Source organism: Cimex lectularius, unplaced genomic scaffold (assembly GCF_000648675.2).
Source record: "Cimex lectularius strain Harlan isolate CLEC.00 unplaced genomic scaffold, Clec_2.1 scaffold102, whole genome shotgun sequence".
NCBI lineage: Eukaryota > Metazoa > Arthropoda > Insecta > Hemiptera > Cimicidae > Cimex > Cimex lectularius.
In genome coordinates, this window is record NW_019394228.1 from 1,136,579 (window position 1) to 1,156,590 (window position 20,012).

The 20,012-nt window shown below is 32.3% G+C and overlaps 2 protein-coding genes across 3 annotated transcripts; one reads left to right on the forward strand and one right to left on the reverse strand.

Annotated features, from left to right (window-relative positions):
* Positions 1 to 285: 285 nt before the first annotated feature.
* Positions 286 to 4,364, reverse strand: LOC106665577 (HIG1 domain family member 1A, mitochondrial-like). The gene is made up of 2 exons (XM_014392075.2): positions 4,055 to 4,364; positions 286 to 662 (listed from the first exon to the last, which is right to left on the reverse strand). The coding sequence occupies exons 1-2, from the start codon at positions 4,128 to 4,130 to the stop codon at positions 478 to 480; spliced, it is 261 nt and encodes an 86-aa protein (XP_014247561.1). The 5' UTR covers positions 4,131 to 4,364; the 3' UTR covers positions 286 to 477.
* Positions 4,365 to 7,465: 3,101 nt separating this feature from the next.
* LOC106665574 (tubby-related protein 4) lies at positions 7,466 to 18,841 on the forward strand. 2 transcript variants are annotated; one of them, XM_014392070.2, is made up of 14 exons: positions 7,468 to 7,953; positions 13,311 to 13,475; positions 13,538 to 13,720; positions 13,781 to 13,888; positions 13,953 to 14,103; positions 14,163 to 14,416; positions 14,480 to 14,707; positions 14,781 to 14,994; positions 15,055 to 15,209; positions 15,267 to 15,549; positions 15,615 to 15,987; positions 16,051 to 16,168; positions 17,788 to 17,937; positions 18,002 to 18,841. In XM_014392070.2, the coding sequence occupies exons 1-14, from the start codon at positions 7,858 to 7,860 to the stop codon at positions 18,116 to 18,118; spliced, it is 2,595 nt and encodes an 864-aa protein (XP_014247556.1). In that variant the 5' UTR covers positions 7,468 to 7,857; the 3' UTR covers positions 18,119 to 18,841. The 2 variants fall into 2 exon arrangements, with proteins under 2 accessions (XP_014247555.1, XP_014247556.1); XM_014392069.2 differs by having other exon boundaries at positions 7,466 to 7,953; positions 13,538 to 13,888.
* The last annotated feature ends 1,171 nt before the right edge of the window (positions 18,842 to 20,012 follow it).

A 20,012-nucleotide genomic window follows, 5' to 3' on the forward strand; every position in this document is an offset into this window, starting at 1 on the left:
AGTAAATACGAGTCAGACGCCCTAATCACTTGGCCCCTGCAGTCTCTAATTATAATTATTAGAGGAGAAAATACAAAACAATGACAATAATAATTCTTTTAATTTCATCAATTCTTGATGAATCACATACATACAATAAATTAATAACAATAATATGCTAAATACATATTATATAATTAAATAATTTAAATTTTTTCGTTCTAACATTTTAACATAATTTTGTGAATAATTTACCACGGAATCATTTTAGCATAGATATACAGGTACAAAGGTTTAAAAAAACAATGATTTTCGGCAATCTTTACTTCCTGATGTATCAATAAAGAAAATAAATAACAATAATATGCTATATACATATTATTCATTAAAAATATTTTGGTTAATGTTGATTTTTTTTTTGGTACGGAAAAAATACAACTGGTTCGCTTTCACATACTTGTACACGTGTCACTAATTTGTTCCTAATTTTTATTCGGGTCAGTCCGTTTTGTTGAAAACGTGGTTTTTGAGTAAGGAGTAAACAACACCGATGGCAAGAGTGCCGATAATTGTCCCTTGAGCACCAACTCGTAACTGCATCAGATACACGCTTGTGGACATCTTCCCTTTGTTTTTAAATTGGTAAGCTCCAAAGCCACAGGCAAGGATCAGCCCTGCGATACCTGAAAAAATACAAATTCAAAATGCATTGTGTGTTAATTAAATATTACCTATCTAAAAATATAATGCAACTTCTTTTATTCTGTCCATTTGTAAAATCAAAGAAGCCATGCACAAGAATGTTTTACTGTATTATTTTACCAAACCTTTATACTTTAATGTAATTCTATAATACTTTTACATTAATTACTCTAATAAAATATTAAATATAAAACAATCTCTAACAAAATGGGTAGTGTATAAGCAACACTATTGTAAAAATCATTTAGATAAAGTGCTTAATTTTGACTATTACAAATAAAAGCAGGGTCCAAGATTGAAAGGAACAGAAAAATGGATGGAACAACCTGACATCTTTCTCCTTTTGCCCCTACAATTCTTGTCATTCATGCCTGATGACGTACTAAAAGGTTGTCTTCAACCTTATGTGAAATAATAGTTTGATCGAATAACATCCAAAATATTCTTCAGCATGTCATTTATCGTAACCACCCATTTACATACCCCAAGAAAATCCTCTTCCATCCATATTATAACAATCTTATAAAACAAACTAACAATGTTTCCTCGTACTGTCCTATGCACCTATCCTCGGTAAAATACTTGAGAAGCTAACCCTATCTGTCCAGGAAGAAATCCTATCCACAACCAACATTTTCCTGAACACAGTTTGGCGTCCATAATCACCACACCACAATCTACCAGTTCTACCCTGGAGTTTTTCTATACATCTCCCCAGAATTTGACCTCGGTGGGAAGAGCTTACTACTGAAACTTAAATCCTTCTTTCATACCATTTCATTCTAAAATCCTACCTATATGATCATTTCTTCCAAGTAACCTACGAAACCTCAACCTCTTTGATGCATTCTATCCTCCTGGTATTCCTCAAGGAAGCATCCAAGGTTCATTACTTTTCAGATTTATACTGCAGACTTCCCTCAACTCCAACAAACTACTCTTACCTTTGCTGACGATACAGCAATCCTCTCTGCAAACCTCGATCCTGTGCTAGTAGGTTCAATCCCTCCAAGACCATCTCCTGACCTTTGAACCATGGCTTCATAAATAGAGAATAAAAATAAATGAAAACAAATCACAATATTTGATTTTTATTCTCAAACTCAAAATGCTCACTCATTTATCTGGATCAAATACAACTTCCAGAGCCGTGTCAAATACTTGGGACTGTACAAAGACAAAAGGGTGACATAAAAGCCACTAAACGATTTAAAACAGCAGAACTGAACTACAGGTACACAATGACTTAAAAAAGGTAGACATTTAAGACTTTAAAAAAAACTTAATTCAGCTCTTCCAGCTTCTACATGAACTTATGAATAACATATTGTTAAATAAACAAAATTTAACATGATCCAATCCCTCGAGTAAAAAATTCTTCATATCATCACTGATGCTCCAATGTTAAAAGTACCTAAAGTGCCAATGCAGAACCTGATTTAGTTTACAATTTGGCCCTTTTCTAAAAAATTTGTCGACTGATGCACTAGATAATCATACTACTCTGATATTTTATCTCATCCTTTAATGATCTTATATAAAATCAATTACTAGAAAATTTTTCCATTTACTTGCACCAAATAAAATCCAAGCAAGATATACATACTGCATGTGTACAAACTTAATTTTTTAGCAAGTGTTTAATTTTGACGACTAGATTTGACAAGAATTAGATATTCACTCATTAACAAACTTAATTTTTTAGTGAATGTTTAATTTTGACAAATGAATTTGAGAAAATTAATAACTTGCAATTTCCTTTTCATCTACCTACACCAAATAAAATCCAAGCAAGATGTATGCTGTCACATTTTACTGAATCTTTCTCATTCGTTAGTAACTATTGGCGCATTTAAATCTTATTTAACACTAATTAACAAACTTAATTTTTTACCAAGTGTTTAGTTTGTCAATTAGATTTGAGAAGATTCTATAACCAGCAATCTTTCATCTACTTGCGCTAAATAAAATCCAAGCAAGACATACAATGTTTGTTTTTAATACTGTACTATTTTCCTGCTTTTCTCATTTGTTAGAAAATATTGGCTCATCTTAACCTAATTTAACAATAATTAACAAAAAGTTCTTTTCAGAGGATCTTCGGAAGAGGTACCTCCTCCGAAGATCCTCTGAAAAGAACTTCTTGTATCCAGCAGGTCGATAATCTATTTTCATCGTTAAATAATTAACAAACTTAATTTCTAATAAAAAGGTTTAATTTTGTTGAAATTTGAATTGAATTGAATTTGAGAAAATTAATAACTAGCTCTTTCCTTTTCATCTACCTGTGCCAAATAAATTCCATGCAATATATATGCTGTATGTGTGTAATGCTGTAATACTTTACTGAACCTTTCTTATTTATAACTAACTAAAAAAAAGGTGATTTTTCATCCACTTGCACCAAATAAAATCCAAACAATATGTATGCTCTATGTGTGTAATACTGTAATACCTTACTGAACTTTTTCATTTAGAACAAACTTATAAAAAAAGTGATTTTTCATCCACTTGCACGAAATAAAATCCAAGCAATATGTATGCTGTATGTGTGTAATACTGTAATACTTTATTGAACTTTCTCATGTGTAACCTAACTAAAAATAACTAGTGATTTTTCCTCGACTTGCACCAAATAAAACCTAAGCAATACTTATGCTGTATGTGTGAACTGAAAATTCTTTGTACATTCTAGGAAAAAGGCTTGGTTTTTTCAACTGGATTTGAGAAAAATCAATAACTAGCAATTTTTCATCTACTTGCACCAAATAAAATCCAAGCAATATGTATGCTGTATGTGTATAATGCTGTGATACTTTATTGAACCTTTCTCATTTGTTAAAAACTGATTATTCATAGTACTTTATAGCAAAATGGTTTAGTTTTTTCAACTGGATTTAAGAAAAATCAATAACTAGCTATTTTTCACCTACTCGTCCCCAATAAAACCCAAGCAAGAGATTTTATGGAATCATTCTCATTTGTTCAAAACTGTTAGTTCATCGCACTTTCTAGCAAATAATAAATGAACAACACCAAAGCTAATTATTGACCACCGCACTCTGACTCAATGTAGGTGGGTTCACAGAAATTTTAAATGTATATTACTAGCTTAATATTTTGTATAAAATTGGTTTCTTTACAAAAAATTAAAAATTGTTATTAACACAATCATGAGTAAAATATATATATATATATATATGAAATATAAAAATGTTCTCATTTGACGGTACAAAAATAAAAATTGAGAAATTATTGTTATGTAGAAATCATTTTAAAGAATTTTCTTTGTTTACACAAAGAATTGATGAAGACGGACGATTTGTTAATGACCCAGAAGTTTTATTTCTAAATATAATTTTATCCCACTTACCAACTGGCATGAATGGGTTTTCATGAATTTTCCTCGACAGTTTCGACGAGTGTGAATCGTCGTATTCCGATCCCATGGTTGTGTTCGTTTCTGTCGTTTGGTGTCGATTCAAAATTCGCAGATCGACGAGTTCTGAACTTCCGATGTCGGCGGTCTTGGTCTTTCGGTTTCGGCCGGTCGGTCAGAAATCGGCCTAGTTGTGTAAAGTTGCAAAATTTTTCAAGGGTAGTTCGCAAACGTCACGTTTCCAACCATTCTAACAGTTACAGAACCTACTGGTACAAACCGCGAACTTTCAAGGTCAACTGATCTACAATTTAAATTATAGGATAAATCTTTATCATCTATAGTATCAAATTATCAATTATAACTACCAAAATATAAACTACCTGAATAAATATGATAGTCAATCCAATGACTTTTAATGTTGCACATTGTCAGCCAAAATAACCAATAGAATTTTTGGTTTTATTCATTAATTGGTACAAATGATATTGTTCATACGCAGAACTTATGCAAAAGAAAATTACTATGAAATTTCTCATAATCTGGGGTACAGTGATAATAATGAATAATGAGAGAAAATTCAATACTAAAACATGGCACCTTATAGGGAGCGAGTTGGATATATGACCCTAGGTCATATATTTGAATTGTTCTTGAGAGGAGGATTGTTTCTAGGTAGTTATTTAGTGGAAATTAGGAGTTTAAGTATATATAGTTGCTTTTTTTTAATCTACCTATCTTATACTTAAGTTTCTTTCTCCAGAGTGATAAAGACAGATTTATCTATCAAATGATTGAAACATTAAAATGAGACAATAAATGCTTGGATTATAATTTGCATCAGGGAACTGATAAGACCAACTGTCGATAATTCTGATTCTCGTGGTTTACTCTTAATAGCAGTTGAAATAAAAGAACAAAATTATTATTTTTTCATTGTTGTAATCATATTTATTGCTTGTGAAATGGTTAGGAACTTTAGTTTCTGAAATATTATTTGGAATATTCAAGAGAATATTTAATATAAATTTTTATCTTTGGGTGCCAAATTATAACTACTAAGATATACATTCACTAGATTAGATATGATGTCGAAATTCAGTTTTGCAAATTGTCAATCAAATAACCAACAGACTTTTTGGTTGTATTCATTAATTAGTTCAAATTGGTATTAATTGGAACATAGAACTTACTCATACTAAAGAAATAATACTATGAAATTACTTATACATGGACTTTGCATGTATACATAGAAGCCATATAAACATGGCACCTTATAGGAAGCAAGTTTGATTTGTGGCCCTAAAGTTCATATATTTGAATTGTTCTTAAGAGCAGGATTGTTTCTAGGTAGGTATTTAGAGGAAATTAGGATTTTATGTGTGTACAGTTGCATGTTTTTTATGCACCTATCTTATACTTAAGTTTCTTTCTCCAGGGTGATAAAGGCATTTTTATTCATCAAATGGTTTAAACATTAAAATTAACTAATTCAATTGATTATTCTTTTTATGTAAGGTCTTGGTTGAGATGAAAAAGTAGTGTCACGAGTGGGATTCGAACCCACAACCTTTGGCTCAATACGCTGCTGCTCAAACCACTTGAGCTATCGTGACTTCGATCCACTTGGACACTAATCCCCCCCCCCTCGTGGGTTCGAATCCCTCTCGTGGCACTAACTTTTTCACCTCAACCAAGACCTTACACAAAAAGAATAATTACTTAAAATAATTAATATGGTCAATTAGACCACAAAACATAAATAAATTAAAATTAATGAGACAATAAATGCTTGGATTACAATTTGTATCAGGGAACTGATAAGACTGATAATTCGATTCTCTAGGTTTACTCTTAATAGTAGTTGAAATAAAAGAACAAATTTTTTAAATTGTTGTAATCATATTTATTGTTTGTGAAATGGTTAGGGACTTTAGTTTCTAAAAACAGTTTTGGAATTTTCCTGAGAATCTTTAATCTAAATCTTTATCTTCTAGTGCTAAATTAGATTAGATGTGATGACCAATTTCAGTTTTGCACAGTCAGTCAAAATAACCAACTGACTTTTTGGTTTTATTTGATTTTGAATTCATTTCATTAATTGGTACATTTATTCATACTGAACCGGCATTGCGTCACTTATTGGGTCTGTCTTTACTCATGGGGTATAGTTTGTTAGTTTTGTGTATCTTTCACGTAATGTAGTCTGACTTGATATAGTTGATGCTGGAGTTCGTATTTAAGCCTGTGAATTCATGCTGAACCGATGTTGGGTCTCTTATTGGTTCCATTTTCACCTGCAAGTGACCCAGTTCAGCTCGGGTTCAACGACTCACAGACCAACACCCAGCATCACACAAACTATACTAATAACATGAAAAACCTACTCATACTAAAAAAATTCTTGGACATCGTGCGTTTTTTTGAGACTGGTTGTTCAGTAATAAGGCGTGGTCAAGGTCGGTTGAAATTATAACAATGAATACTAAGGAAAAATTTAATTATACAAACTTGGTACTTTACAGGGAGCGAATTACTTCCTATATGTGAATTGTTCTTGACCACAGCAGCATACTGACCATGTACTAACTAGCACAAAAAGGGACATCACTATCACCCATAGGGACCAAAACCACAACTAGGTGCACTGTAGTTGCAGTAAGTTGGAACTGGAAAAATGGCTTGAGAAAGAAAAACTAAAAAAGCACAGTATGGGGCAAGCTAAGAGATTTATAAATCTTTCAAAAAGAAAGGAGAGAGGAACTCCTCTCTCTCTCTCTCTCAGGCAAGGAAAATTATTAAACATTAGCCTGGTTATGGTAAGCCATTTCGGTAAGGCAATTTTCATACCAGAAGAAATGCACAAAGAGACATCGAGGAAAGTTATAATAAAAAGTGCACTTTACAGGGTATGGTGAAAATTTGTAGGGATTCCACAATAGAGAGGTCGCAGTGGAGGAAAGAATTTTTTAAATTTTTATTCAACCCCAAAATGTGGGACATGTCCTCATCTCTCAAATAGGATGAAGTAGGGCTGGTAGATTCAGGAGGACCACTGGGCAGTATTCAGGTCGTTGTAAAAAAGCAACCTTGCAAGATAATTTTTAATAAAAAAATTAAACAAGAATAGTTGATGTATAGCCAAGAAAGACTTTAATAGTTCAAAAATTTATAAATTGATAAATTGGTCCTGTATAGGCTTTTTTACAAGGTATGAAACGTTCTGAAGCAAGGCAAAGCCTGCTGATATGAAAAATTATAAAATTATGAATATTATATTAAATGAAATTGAATGAAACATGAAAAATATTGGCTGGAACAATTAAAAATAGGGCCAAAAAGCAACTTTCTCCTTGATATATGTGCGATTTCGTGTTTCTCCTCTCATTTAAAGCTTAGCCAAATAAAAATTAATATTATAAAAATAATCGTATAAAAGTTCGGAAATACAGTAAGAGTAAAGTTGGGGCGATCGTGGCAGCGCTGTGTGGGAGGACGAAATACAAAATCAATAATTGTATGCCAGTTATCTCGGTTGAATATTCTCCCGAATGCACATAACGTTTTCCCCGTCGATTTTATCGCCACGGTCCAGCATAATTATGCCTGATTTGTCGTGTTGATCCTTTACAGAATACCGTACGCGTGTGAAATTATTCCCGGTGGGCTTAAGTTTCTTTTTTTGGTTTCTTTCTGTTATGAGTCTGAGGCAGAATCAATTATTTTCGACCACTGGAAAAGAATCCTCTTGATAATCGCATAAAAAAAAGAAAAGAAATTATTGATATCGTTGTGATATGCACCTTCATTTTGAAAAGAATACCAATACGAAATGTGACTGTACGATCCTTAGCTTGTCATGGATGGGAAAAGTACCTGATGAACTGCCAGAAGTAAGTCATTCCTTTTAACATGATTTATTACTTTTTTTAAATGATACAAGTAGTTTTAAGAGAAAAGTTTTCTTTATAACAATGTCTCGTAATAATGAAGAAAATACGTCTATCGTTTGATTGCAGTTATCTTTAAGAAAACAAGGTCGAACCAATTTTTCTTTAAGACTTTATATTATTTACTTTATAACTTTATAATTATAAGGACATACTTTTTGCTTTCTAGTTCAAATTATATAATTAATTATTAAAAAAAGAACAGTCGCTTTATACGACATTTTGTTTAGTATAGTTAGATGTATAGTTGTAATGTTTCACTCTGTGTGTGTGTGTGTGTTTTATAAAAATAAATATATACAATAGTATCGATGTTTTATTCAGCAATTTCATATATAATATAAAAAATAGATAGTATTAATTTCAAACACAGTATCTCTATTTTCTCTCGCTCCATTTTGCTGTTTCTCTATCATTTATTTATCTACCACGCATGTTTACATATTATATAGGAATAAATTTTATTCATAGATCAATACACGTCTTCGTCGATCATGTCAAATATTATTATTTAGTTAGAATAGCAAATTCGATTCTATTGAATAATGTATGAATTTCGTGTTAGTATCGTTTTGAGGGATCTGATCGATTTTTTGTCATAAGTTAATTGTTGCTTATTACGCGAAATTTTGTAGAATTATCGACTAAAAGGGGGTGCAAATTTCAGTACAGGAGTGGTAACTCTTTACGAAAAAACCCGTTCAATCGGGTAATTTCCTTTAGTTTGTACCCCAAGTGTTACGCTACTTGTACGCAAAGTTCGTCGGGTGCTTTTACACCTCAAATGCAACGAAAAAGTTCGTATGAACCATGGTACGATTCTCAACCCTTTCGCAGATAAGCAACGTGTTTTTTTCTCGTTCAAAAAATAAAAAACAAACATTGAAAAGCGCTTTAAATTACTTTTAAGAATGCATTCTTCTAGAACTTTCAATGTATTTTTTTTTTCAATAACTGCTAAATTTAAAATGTGTAAAAAATTAAATATACAACCTAAGTGGAAACACTCACGATAGAGCCTGGCAAATTTCATAACGATTTAATAAGCAGAATACCCTTTTCTTTAATTACATCTTCAATTACAAAATAAAGAAATTTTTTGCTGTGGGTGGTGTCGGTGTGATAAAGGGGGAATGGGGTTAATCTAGTAATTCGACTTTTTGTCTTAGGCAAAATTTATTTCCCAACTACAACTTTAAAAAAAGACGAAAACGCACCATAAAAAGAAAGAAGAATGAAATAAAACACGAACAAGAGACTATAAACATAGTGAACAACCAGTGCAGAAAAATTAGATAAAATATCCTCACTAAACATGGATAAAAGAAAAAAAAAGAACAAAAAAGGAGAAAAAATCAACTTAATTTGGTTGTTAGCTATGTGATTCTCTTTTTTACGTGTTTTGTTCGATTTTTACATTGAAATTTCCTTTTTTGGTGCTTTTTTTTATTGAGTTAAAGTTGGGTTTTACAACTTCTATATTGTTTTCTTTTTTCTCCTCTTTTGTCTGTGTTGTGTAGTTATTTTATCCAATTTTTCTGATTTGGTTCGCTATTTTTACCGTCGTTTATTATGTTTTGTTTCATTTTTCTTTATTTTTGTGCTTTTTTTTTAATAAATTGGGAAATACATTCTGTCAAAAAATTGAATTACCAGATTAACCCCCGCTACCCCTCTCTCACACCGACACCACCTTTTTTCCCATTTAGCATACAATGTTTGCATTTTGGTTCCAAGTAATTAACGAAAAGGGTATACCGCTAGAAATTTAATTAAACGAAAAATTGTTAAGAAATTTGCCAAGCACTACCGTGAATTTTCCCAATAGGGTTGAAAATATAGTTTTTTTTGCAAATTTTAAATTTAGCAATTTTTGAAAGGTTCAGTGTTTTTTTAACAAAAATTAAATCGAAAGTTGGAGAGGGGTGCCTTATTAAAGGAAATTTAATGCTCTTTTCAATGCGTTTTTTGTATTTCCCCCAAAACGAACAGTATAAGAGCTGCTAGTGGATTTATGACGAAAACCGTAGATAGTTGAAAAAAAAAAAAATCATAAAATGTTGAGTATCTGCTTAGGGTTGAGAATCGGAAAATGGGTCGAACTTTTTTGTTGCATTGGTTGTACAAATGTTGTTGTAGTATGTTGGGGGGTAGAAGGAGCCCCTGACGTATTTGTCGTACGAATACGAATCACCCATACAATAATAATAATATCCTGTGTAATTTGGAAATATCTATTTGTACTTTTTTCGACAAATTGGTTAAAGTTGTTAAATAAAAATAAGATTTTTTTCTTCTGTAACTTTTAAACCGAGCCTCCATTTCTTATTTATAGCCGCGATTTTTTGAAATTTTTTTGTTGACTTATAGGAAAACGACGTTCGGAAGTCGGGTTTTTTAAGGAGGTCAAATCTTCTTCTTCCTGTTATATCGACCTCTTATATTTGCCAAAGGTCAAAGATTTAGTTTAAAAAGACTGCACCTTGAAAACAGTTAGATTTTGTTTAAAAAGCTCAATAATTAACTTATAGACGTTTGAACTTTACTTTCCAATCTACAGACGTACAAAACAACAAACACATGACCAGAGCACCATTTTATATATAATCTTCATTTTATAAAAATCTTCAAATATGCCATATAGTATGCAGTAAAAAATCCTTCAATACGCAACGTTATATCACTAAAACCCTCATGCCATAATTTATACTAAAAACATTAAAATACGCACTATGAATGTCATAGGCATCACTTGAATAAAAAATTAGCTAGAACAAAATTTCAGACAAAATATTAAACAAAATAAATAATTAAGGTTAATTAACATCATAATCTGAATTAAAATTGGCATTGAAATATATTTCAAAATTAGATTCTGTAAAACTACGCTTTCATTCAAAAAATATTTGTACGTATTTGGAAAAAGACTTTCAACATCAACAGAGGTGATGGGAGCAGCCTTGTAAGCACTTAAAATTATGCACAATGAATGTCATATACATCACTTGATTTAAAAAATTAATAATTTTTTTAACCTAGAATTATTTTTAGCCTAGTATAATATATTCATTTTGAAAGGAAGTAGAACAGAAAATTCAAAGTATTAAATAAATACATAATTAAGCTTAATTAAGTTCATGATCTGAATTAAAACTGACAATGGAATACATTTAAAAATTAGTTATTGAAAAACTTTAGTGTTTATCACTCAAAAAATATTTGTACGTACTTGTAAAAATACTTTTCAACATCAACAGAGGTGATGGGAGTATTCTTGTAAGAACTTAAAATAATTGGATTGTCAATTCCCTATACTTCTTAATTGTTTTCATTTAAGATTTCATCCATTTTTCCCAGTTCAGTCAAGGGACTGAATGTCCCAGTCAAGTCAAGGATGTTTTTTAAACTTTTTTTTTTGTAATATAATCACCGGGGATTTTACTTAATTTCTGTTTTGTACCGAAAGAAAAAATCCAGCCTGCTATTTTAGAAGTGAAGTCCCACTATGGCATTTTTTTAGGTTTAATAAGTTGAAAATACAAAAGAGGTCTGAGACTGACTATTATTGTTTCAAATGAGGCCCCTATTTACACAACCCAACTATGTTAGAAAGGACTAATTTTTCAGGGGGAAAAACTGCACCCAGCAGTTTTGGAAATAGGTACCTCAAATAATATGCCGATTATTTCAAAAAGTTAACTAAAATCTAAATCACATTTTACGCTCTTGTCTTTTTTGTGTTCTTGGTTGCCTAGTTTTTTCTGCTGGAAATGTATGAAGAATAAAATTTGAACTTTCCTACCAAGGAATTGTGATTCAGATAGATATCTGATCATAGTTGTGTCACGGTCTGTTCTCGATTCAAGATGGGCCCAACTCTGAATCCTTTTTATTAGAAACAGAGCCCCAGAGGTTTTGATCGAACCTGAATGCAACCGATCAGGTGCCTTTTTATAATAAAATTTAATACAAGTTTGAAAACAATTTATTAATTACACAAGAAAGTAACAATTTAAATCGACGAATTTATTTATTTTTAAACAAACAATTAAAACTTTCCAAATTTAAATAAACAGTAATTTCATGCAGACCGTTTGAAGGAAGGAACAAGGGCGGATGGGTACTCATTGTTTACAGTCAATCTGCTTGTACCGAAGCACTCTATTTTAGGGAATCCAACACTTTTTAAATTCTTTTCAGGATTGCACACTTCTTTTTGTCTCTCATCTTCACGGAATGGACTAGTTCACTTTTAGACTGGACTGTCTCTACCCTCATTCTCTTGATCCTCTCTTATTTTTGCTCTAGGCCTAATCATGAAATCTAAATAACAACATTGTCACTTTGAAATAAATTGAAATGTGACAGTTGTTAGTGTTAGCAAAAAGAATGTGCAATTGCACACAAATCCGGGCTCTACATCAATTGAATTGAATCGAACTAGGGAAATATGAAAAATAAAGTAAGAAGGCTGCAGCGCTTGAGGAATAACCCCCTTCCAAATATCATCATCATCATTATCCCAAGTTCAGTCATGCATATGGAATCAGAAGCAATGGAGAGAAAAAAGTAGTACCCATCAGGCTTGGAAAATCTAGGCATCACAATCAGCTTATAAACTCTATTGGAAACTTACACGGAGAAGCTCATACAGATTCAAAAAAACAAATAAATTGGATGCGATCTAAAAATTTTGTTTAGAGTGTTAGATGTATCAATCACTTTTTTTACTCATGAATAATATGGTTTGGTCTGGATGACTGAAATGATGAAAAAACAAATTCAATTGTTATCTGCCAAGCTTTCGACTTATTTTATGGTCATCATCAGGGCAAAACAATCTTAAAGATGTCTACAAATTGACCCTAATTAAGTTTTTAGTAGATGGTTTCAAATTTCTTTGATGGTTAACTCAGTCCCAACTTTGCCAGGGACTGTACGAAGTGACATTGGCAATTTTGGGACTGAGGCAGTCTACAAATATATTTGAAACCATATATTACAATCGTAAAATGCTTGTAGCCATCTTTAAGATGTTTTTCTCTAAAAATTTTGGGCATACAAGAATAAATACAAACATAGAAATTGGGACTGCTGGATTCTGGAATATAATGTGCAACATCTATAAAGTTTTAAGAGGGATGGCTTCAAAATGAATGAATGAACTGATTCAGGTATATCCTGTAAAAACCCGAGAATCCGAGATCATTCAGAAAGTACTACACCACGTTCTGTTGAACTACAAGCTTAATGCTGCTTAATGTTCACTATTTAAAATATTTATACATTTGATCTTTCAGGATGAAGGTTGGAAATTGAATAGGACTAATTATTACCAAGAGGGGTGGCTAGCTACTGGAAATGTTCGCGGAATCGTCGGTGTTACTTACACCACATCCCATTGCAACAAAACACTCGACTGTCCCACGAGGACAAACTACAATTTACGAGGCCACAGATCTGAGGTAAATTACGGTTTAAAATAAAACTAGAAAAATTTCCTCTATTAACGATTCACTCTGTCTAGGTGATTCTTGTGAAATGGAACGAGCCTTATCAAAAGTTAGCATCATGTGACAGTTCAGGAGTTATATTTGTTTGGATTAAATACGAAGGAAGATGGAGTATCGAATTAATTAACGATAGGAATACGAGGGTTACACATTTTAGTTGGTCTCATGATGGTCGCATGGCTTTAATATGTTATCAGGTTCATCAATTACCAACGTATTGTTTAAAATTTGTTTTAATTATTATTATTTTCTTACAGGATGGTTTTGTGCTCGTTGGGTCAGTAGCAGGCCAAAGGTACTGGTCTTCAATGTTGAATTTAGATTGCACAATTAATTGCGGTATATGGACGCCAGATGATCAACTTGTAATAAATCTTAATTATTAACATTTAGTAATAATAAAAAAATATTATTTATTGATTCTTTCAGGTGTATTTTGGTACCAGTAATGGCCAACTGGTGGTGATGGATGTTCATGGTGCTATGATGGCTCAGGTTGAAATTGCGAATCAAGTCGCAGTGACATCAATGGCGTGGTCTTGCGAAAAATTTAAAATGGAAGAAACTGACGATTCAAATGGTAATATAAAATATAAAAATTAGGATAGAATAACAGAAATGTAATTATAAAATTTTCAGATTCCTGTCTATGTGCTAAATATGTGTTGGCTGTGAGTTTAGAAAATGGTGTGGTTCTTTTGATGAAACATTACTACGACGTTTCACCCATCCACATCCAAACAGGTCTTTGCCCGTTGTGCATCGAATGGTCAAACAGTAAGCAACTTCTTGCAGTGGCCGGCACCGTGCCAAATACAGAATACAAGAACATGGTGAAAGTTTACACAGACAATGGCAATCTGCTTTATAGCTCGATAATTCCCTACACACTTGTAATTATTTTGTGTTCTTTTTGAGGTGATGTACGTTTTAATTTAAATTTACATATTGTTCAGTCTGCAGTCACTGCTATGACTTGGGGGCATAACGACAAACGGTTGTTCGTTGCTACAGGCTGTATTGTACATATGGCTTGGGTTTCCATGAGAATAGCCTCTCTCCAGTTGCTTTGCAGTTTGCAAGTGTACAATCGCTTGCAAGGTGGAGCGCATCAGATTAGTTCTTTACCTTTACCACTTAGAATTCAACATCGTTTATCAAAACTCTTTGCCCATACAATTCGTGTAAGATTAACTTTAACATATTTTATAAATTAAAATCTAAAATAAATTAATTGTTTAATTTATGTTTTGTAAGTGCTGTGTACCTGAGGGTTCTGGATTGAGGGAGTTTGTTAGCAGGACGCCAAAAGTCAGATTACACTGCACGATGTTAAGACATGACGAAGATATTTCTGCCAATTGCTACACACTTTTTCTAGAATACCTTGGTGGTTTGGTACCGCTATTGAAAGGGAAACGTACAAGTAAACTGAAGCCTGAGTTCGTTATATTCGATCCTCAAATTGCAGGTACGCTTTAGTTATTTCATATTTACAGTTCATTTTAAATAATGTTAAAATCGTTTTCAGACTGTTCTTGCAAACTGAATGCCACCCTCAACGGCAATTATAGTGGTAGCGAGAGAGAAGATTCAGAATGTGAAGATTCCTGTGGAAGTCCTCGGTTGACTAGAAGGAAAAATCGCAATTATAATCAAAATCTTTATGCTGGATCACTACCTGAGGTAATTTTTTTTTAAAATAAAGAAATCTTATTATGATGCATTTGACTTTTTTTTTAGGAGTCTCACTTAGCAGAAGTCACTTCAAACATTTGGGGTACTAAATTCAGGATCCATGGTATTGCAAGTGGTCTTGCCTCAAACCTTGGTCAAGTTACGTACAAGACAAGCCTTTTACATCTCCAGCCAAGACAAATGACACTATTAATGGCAGGAGATGGTCCATGTGATGCAGGTGTAAGTCAAGTTGTAAGCGATGATGATGATGAAAATGGAAAAGGAATGGATGAAGGAGGTGCTGTTGCTGTTGCACCGTTGAGAGCGAGATGCAGAGGAGCTGCTGGTAAAAAATAATTTAAAAAGTCAAAATAAAGAAAATCTTATGTTCTTATTTAAATTTCTTTATAGGATATCATGCCAATGGAAATAATGAAAATGGAAAAACAAGAGCTGATTGGTTTATGACTAGAAGTTCTTTTCGAGATTGTGAATGCGGCGAAAGTGGCGAAGACAACACTTCAAGGCGTGGTGGTGTTGTCAGGAGCTGCAGTGTCGGCTATTTAGATTTTGTCGAAGGAGGAAGCAACAACAGACTCGTTCTTGTTCGACAAAACAGGCCAGCACGTTTGACCCATGCCGGGAAAAGTAGATCCTTAGACTCGTCGGACATGGACAAAGGGATTGCCGGTACAGGCCATACAATCCAACCACCACCTAGTAGCTCTCCGGCAAGTCCAGCCTTATCTAAAAAGAAAAGAAACACAACCTCTTCACCCATAAGGTAGCTTTTTTACTTCATTCTTACTTTTAGACTTGAATAAATTTATTTATATTTATTTTTAAGAGCTCGGATCATGAATTCACCATTGTTGCCTAGACGACTAAGAAGTGGTAACAAACGCAATGATGTTGATGGCTACCAAGATCTGGAGAGTTTTCAAAAGGCCCAATTAAGAAATAAGGTAACTTATACAATTTTTATTTATAAAAATATAAAGTTATATTTCAATTATAAGGTTTAGATTAAGTTTATTAGGTTTCGTGGTCTGCTTGGCCAAATAAATTCTTCTCTATTAATTAATCTTTAATTAAGGTTTTGGTTGAGATAAAAAAGTGTCACAAGTGGGATTCGAACCCATGACCTTTGGCTAAGTACACCGCTGTTCTACCAATTGAGCCATCGTGACTTCGATCCACTCGGGCACTAACTTCCCATCTCAACCCCACCTTTTGAATTTTCAACCATCTTGAACCAAAATTAAAGACCTTGAACCTTAATTAAAGATTAATTAATTGAAAAGAATTTATAGCTTGTTTTAGTTCAAGTGGTAGAGCAGCGGCATTAGCCGAAGGCCGTGGGTTTGAATCCCGCTTGTGACACTGACTTTTTTATCTCAACCAAAACCTTATTTAAAAATTAATTAATTGAAAAGAGTTTAGATTAAGGTCGACCTTATCGCTTTATTTTGCAATCTCTATAATAAACTAATTCTTCATTAAGCTTAAAACTTTTTAGCAGATCCTAAGGCTTTATTAAGGGCTCCTGTATCCTTCAGGCCTTGGCTTTTCATCTCCCAGAAGTAGGTCACACTAACAGAGGACAGATTCTGATGTTTCTTCTTCTTCCTGGCAATACTTGCACATGTGACTCTGGAGTCTGCAGTGACCTGTCAGCAGTCCTACTGTTCTAGTCCTAGCACATAGATTTAGTAGTTTTGCACTTTCTTAGCCCAATAATCATTCTCCTTGCCCTGGTACCTAAACAAGAATAATTTTATTGTTTTCTCCGATGTCTTGCTCTGGACTTTACTACCGATGAGGCCAAAGTGTTGGCTATTCTACTACTATTTCTTGGTAACACTCAGCCTTTTGATCTCATTGGTATTCAATAGCCACAATCATCCTAACATGTTCTGGTGTTTCTTCTTTCTAGCAATATTTGCACAGGCTTGTTTCTGCTGCCTTGAGTCTGTAAATATGCTTTCAGAGTCTGCAGTATCCAGTCAGCAGTGCTATTATCATTCTAGCTCTAACATGTCACACATGGTTGGGTGGTTTGGGCATATATATATATATATATATATATATATATATATATATATATATATATATCATGTTAGCATTTCTGGGTTCAAATCAAGGCACAGCTTTTGGAATTTTAATTGAAGTGTTAAATACAACACCCAACGTACGTAACGCCTTTATGAAAGGAATCACTTCATTCTAATTCTAATATGTCCAAAATTTAGTAGCTCTGTCTTCAGTTTCTGTTAAGGTCCTTTTGGATGGCACGTTTGAACTTGCCTCTGTTCTGGAATACAATCCTATTGAACCAAGGACTTGTTCTTATTCCATTGTTCGGTTTATTTATCTTTTTGGCCAGTTGGTATGCTGCTAAAAGGTTTAGGGTTGATAGATGTCATGACTGAATTTTCCTTGGCCAATTTATCATCATCCTCATAGCCTTTCTGCCCAGTGTTGCTATTATAGATTTATTAGTTAAAAATAAAATAAAAATAAAAAATAACCCAACTAAAGCATGTGATTAAAATTTTTACTTAAGATATTAATTTATTTACAGATTGAAACTACTGCTAAGAGAAGAGAGTTTATTATGCACAATAAAGCACCGATGTGGAATGAAAATAATCAGGTGTACCAGTTGGACTTCGGAGGAAGGGTGACTCAAGAATCAGCAAAGAATTTTCAAGTTGAATTTAGAGGAAAGCAGGTATAGATTTTGTAAAAATATTACAATACGGAAATATTAACTGTATTATGTTATATAATTTTAGGTAATGCAGTTTGGAAGAATAGACGGTAATGCTTATACACTAGACTTCCAGTATCCGTTTTCAGCAGTACAAGCATTTGCTGTGGCATTGGCTAATGTGACTCAACGGCTTAAGTAACAGCATAAGGCTGGAAGGTCTTTCTCCTATTGTTTGGAGCAATTATTGTATTTTTTAAATACCGAGTATATGCAATAAAATTACATTGAAGTAATACTCATGTCAAATTATAAATAATATCTCCAATTGAGAACTAATGAGCCATTTTGCTCAGGTCTAAATGAGAGATTAGACTAAATAGTTAATGAGATGATATCAGACAAATTTTAATATTTATATTAAGAAAATATTTTAACAGTGGCACAGCAATTTTTGTACTATTTAAAATATTTTTCACAATAAGCCAACGAAATATAGAGGCCGTCCACTTCTTTTAGTTATGGCCTCTTGTATAGAAAATATTTCTTATCGTAGAATTTGTGTATTTGAGTTTGGCATAGTCAAAGAGCGCCGTGTAATTAAAATGTGATTTAAAATCAATAACACAATGACACCAACACTTGATGTATTTTTGTTAAACAAATTTTTTTCTCTTCCTTTACTAAATCTGAATTGGAGATTTAATGTGGTTTTGGCTTCTTGCATGCAAAGGCATTTCATGGACTTACCCTGTCTATGTTGAATACGTCGATGATCTAGCAAATTAATAATTTACAAGAATTTTCTTAAATTCTCAGACTGGACTCGCTAGATACTTTCCATGAATGACTCGCTTTTCAATTTTGATATAATATTCAGTATTAATTAAATTATGTTATTTTAACTTTACGAATTAAAAAAAAATTAAATAAATAAATCGTGATAATATAATTTAGGATAGACAAATAATTGTTTTAATTTAACTAAGAGTTCTTTAATAAACTTTACCGTATAAGGTGCAAAGTGTTAATATTAACATCTCATATTCAGTTACAATTTTAATTAATAAATTAAAAAAATAATTTGGGAAATAAAGCTGTTCATTGTTAAGCTAATTAATTCCTGAAAATTTATACATCGTCTTTCTCCAATAAAAAAACGTTTCTGTAAAAAAAGGAGACATTTATATTACATATTATATATGTTGTTTATTTTACTATTTTATGGTATCTTTTTGTCACAGACAAGAATAAAAAATGTGGAATGAATATCCCATATCATTTTGCCAAACATATCAAGCTTTTATATGCCTCTTTTTTGCCCAAAATGAGAACAATAAGCTAGATTAATGTAATTTTAAGAATGGAAATTTCATTCTTGCTCATGTAAATAATATTAACATTAAATTGGCCTAGTAAGATATGATTTATAATACACTTTGTGGCTACAATCCATGCCATTCTGGAATAGTAAAAATATATGTAATCAACCGTTATGGTTGATTTTTTTTTTTTTTTTAGATTTTTTTATTTGCTTGTAGAGATTAGATTTTCTTTATTGTTAGTTAAAATTAATAGATGTTTAGTTGTTAGAAATGCTTCTTTTGTGAAACTAAGTTCCTGAATTTAACCCATTCTCTCAATTTGTTTGTACTCAATTGTTAAGTTTGATTTGTCAATTTATTACCATGTATTATTGTATTATGGAAACATTTATGTTTAAATTTTAATTTGAGGTTGTACAATTTTATAAATAAAATCAATTGAATCTTTTCCCAATTTTATTATTTTGATAAACTTTTGTTCTAAGTACGGGATATTTTGAAAATTTAATCTGGACATTTTTTGTTCATTTTGCTCAAACACACTTAATTTTATCACATCGGCAACAAAGTTGACATTGCTCGCCCTGGCTTTACCTCAATATTTTTTTCAACCAGTGCTGGCAAGCACAGCAGCTTTCAGATGCTCTTTCCTGCCATGTCTGGGGATGACCCTCACTGTGCCACTAACCTTAATTGGATAAACAAATTAGAATAAATAATTGCTCATTTTAGGCATTGCTGAGGCTGGGAATGAGTAAGGATTACATAAAC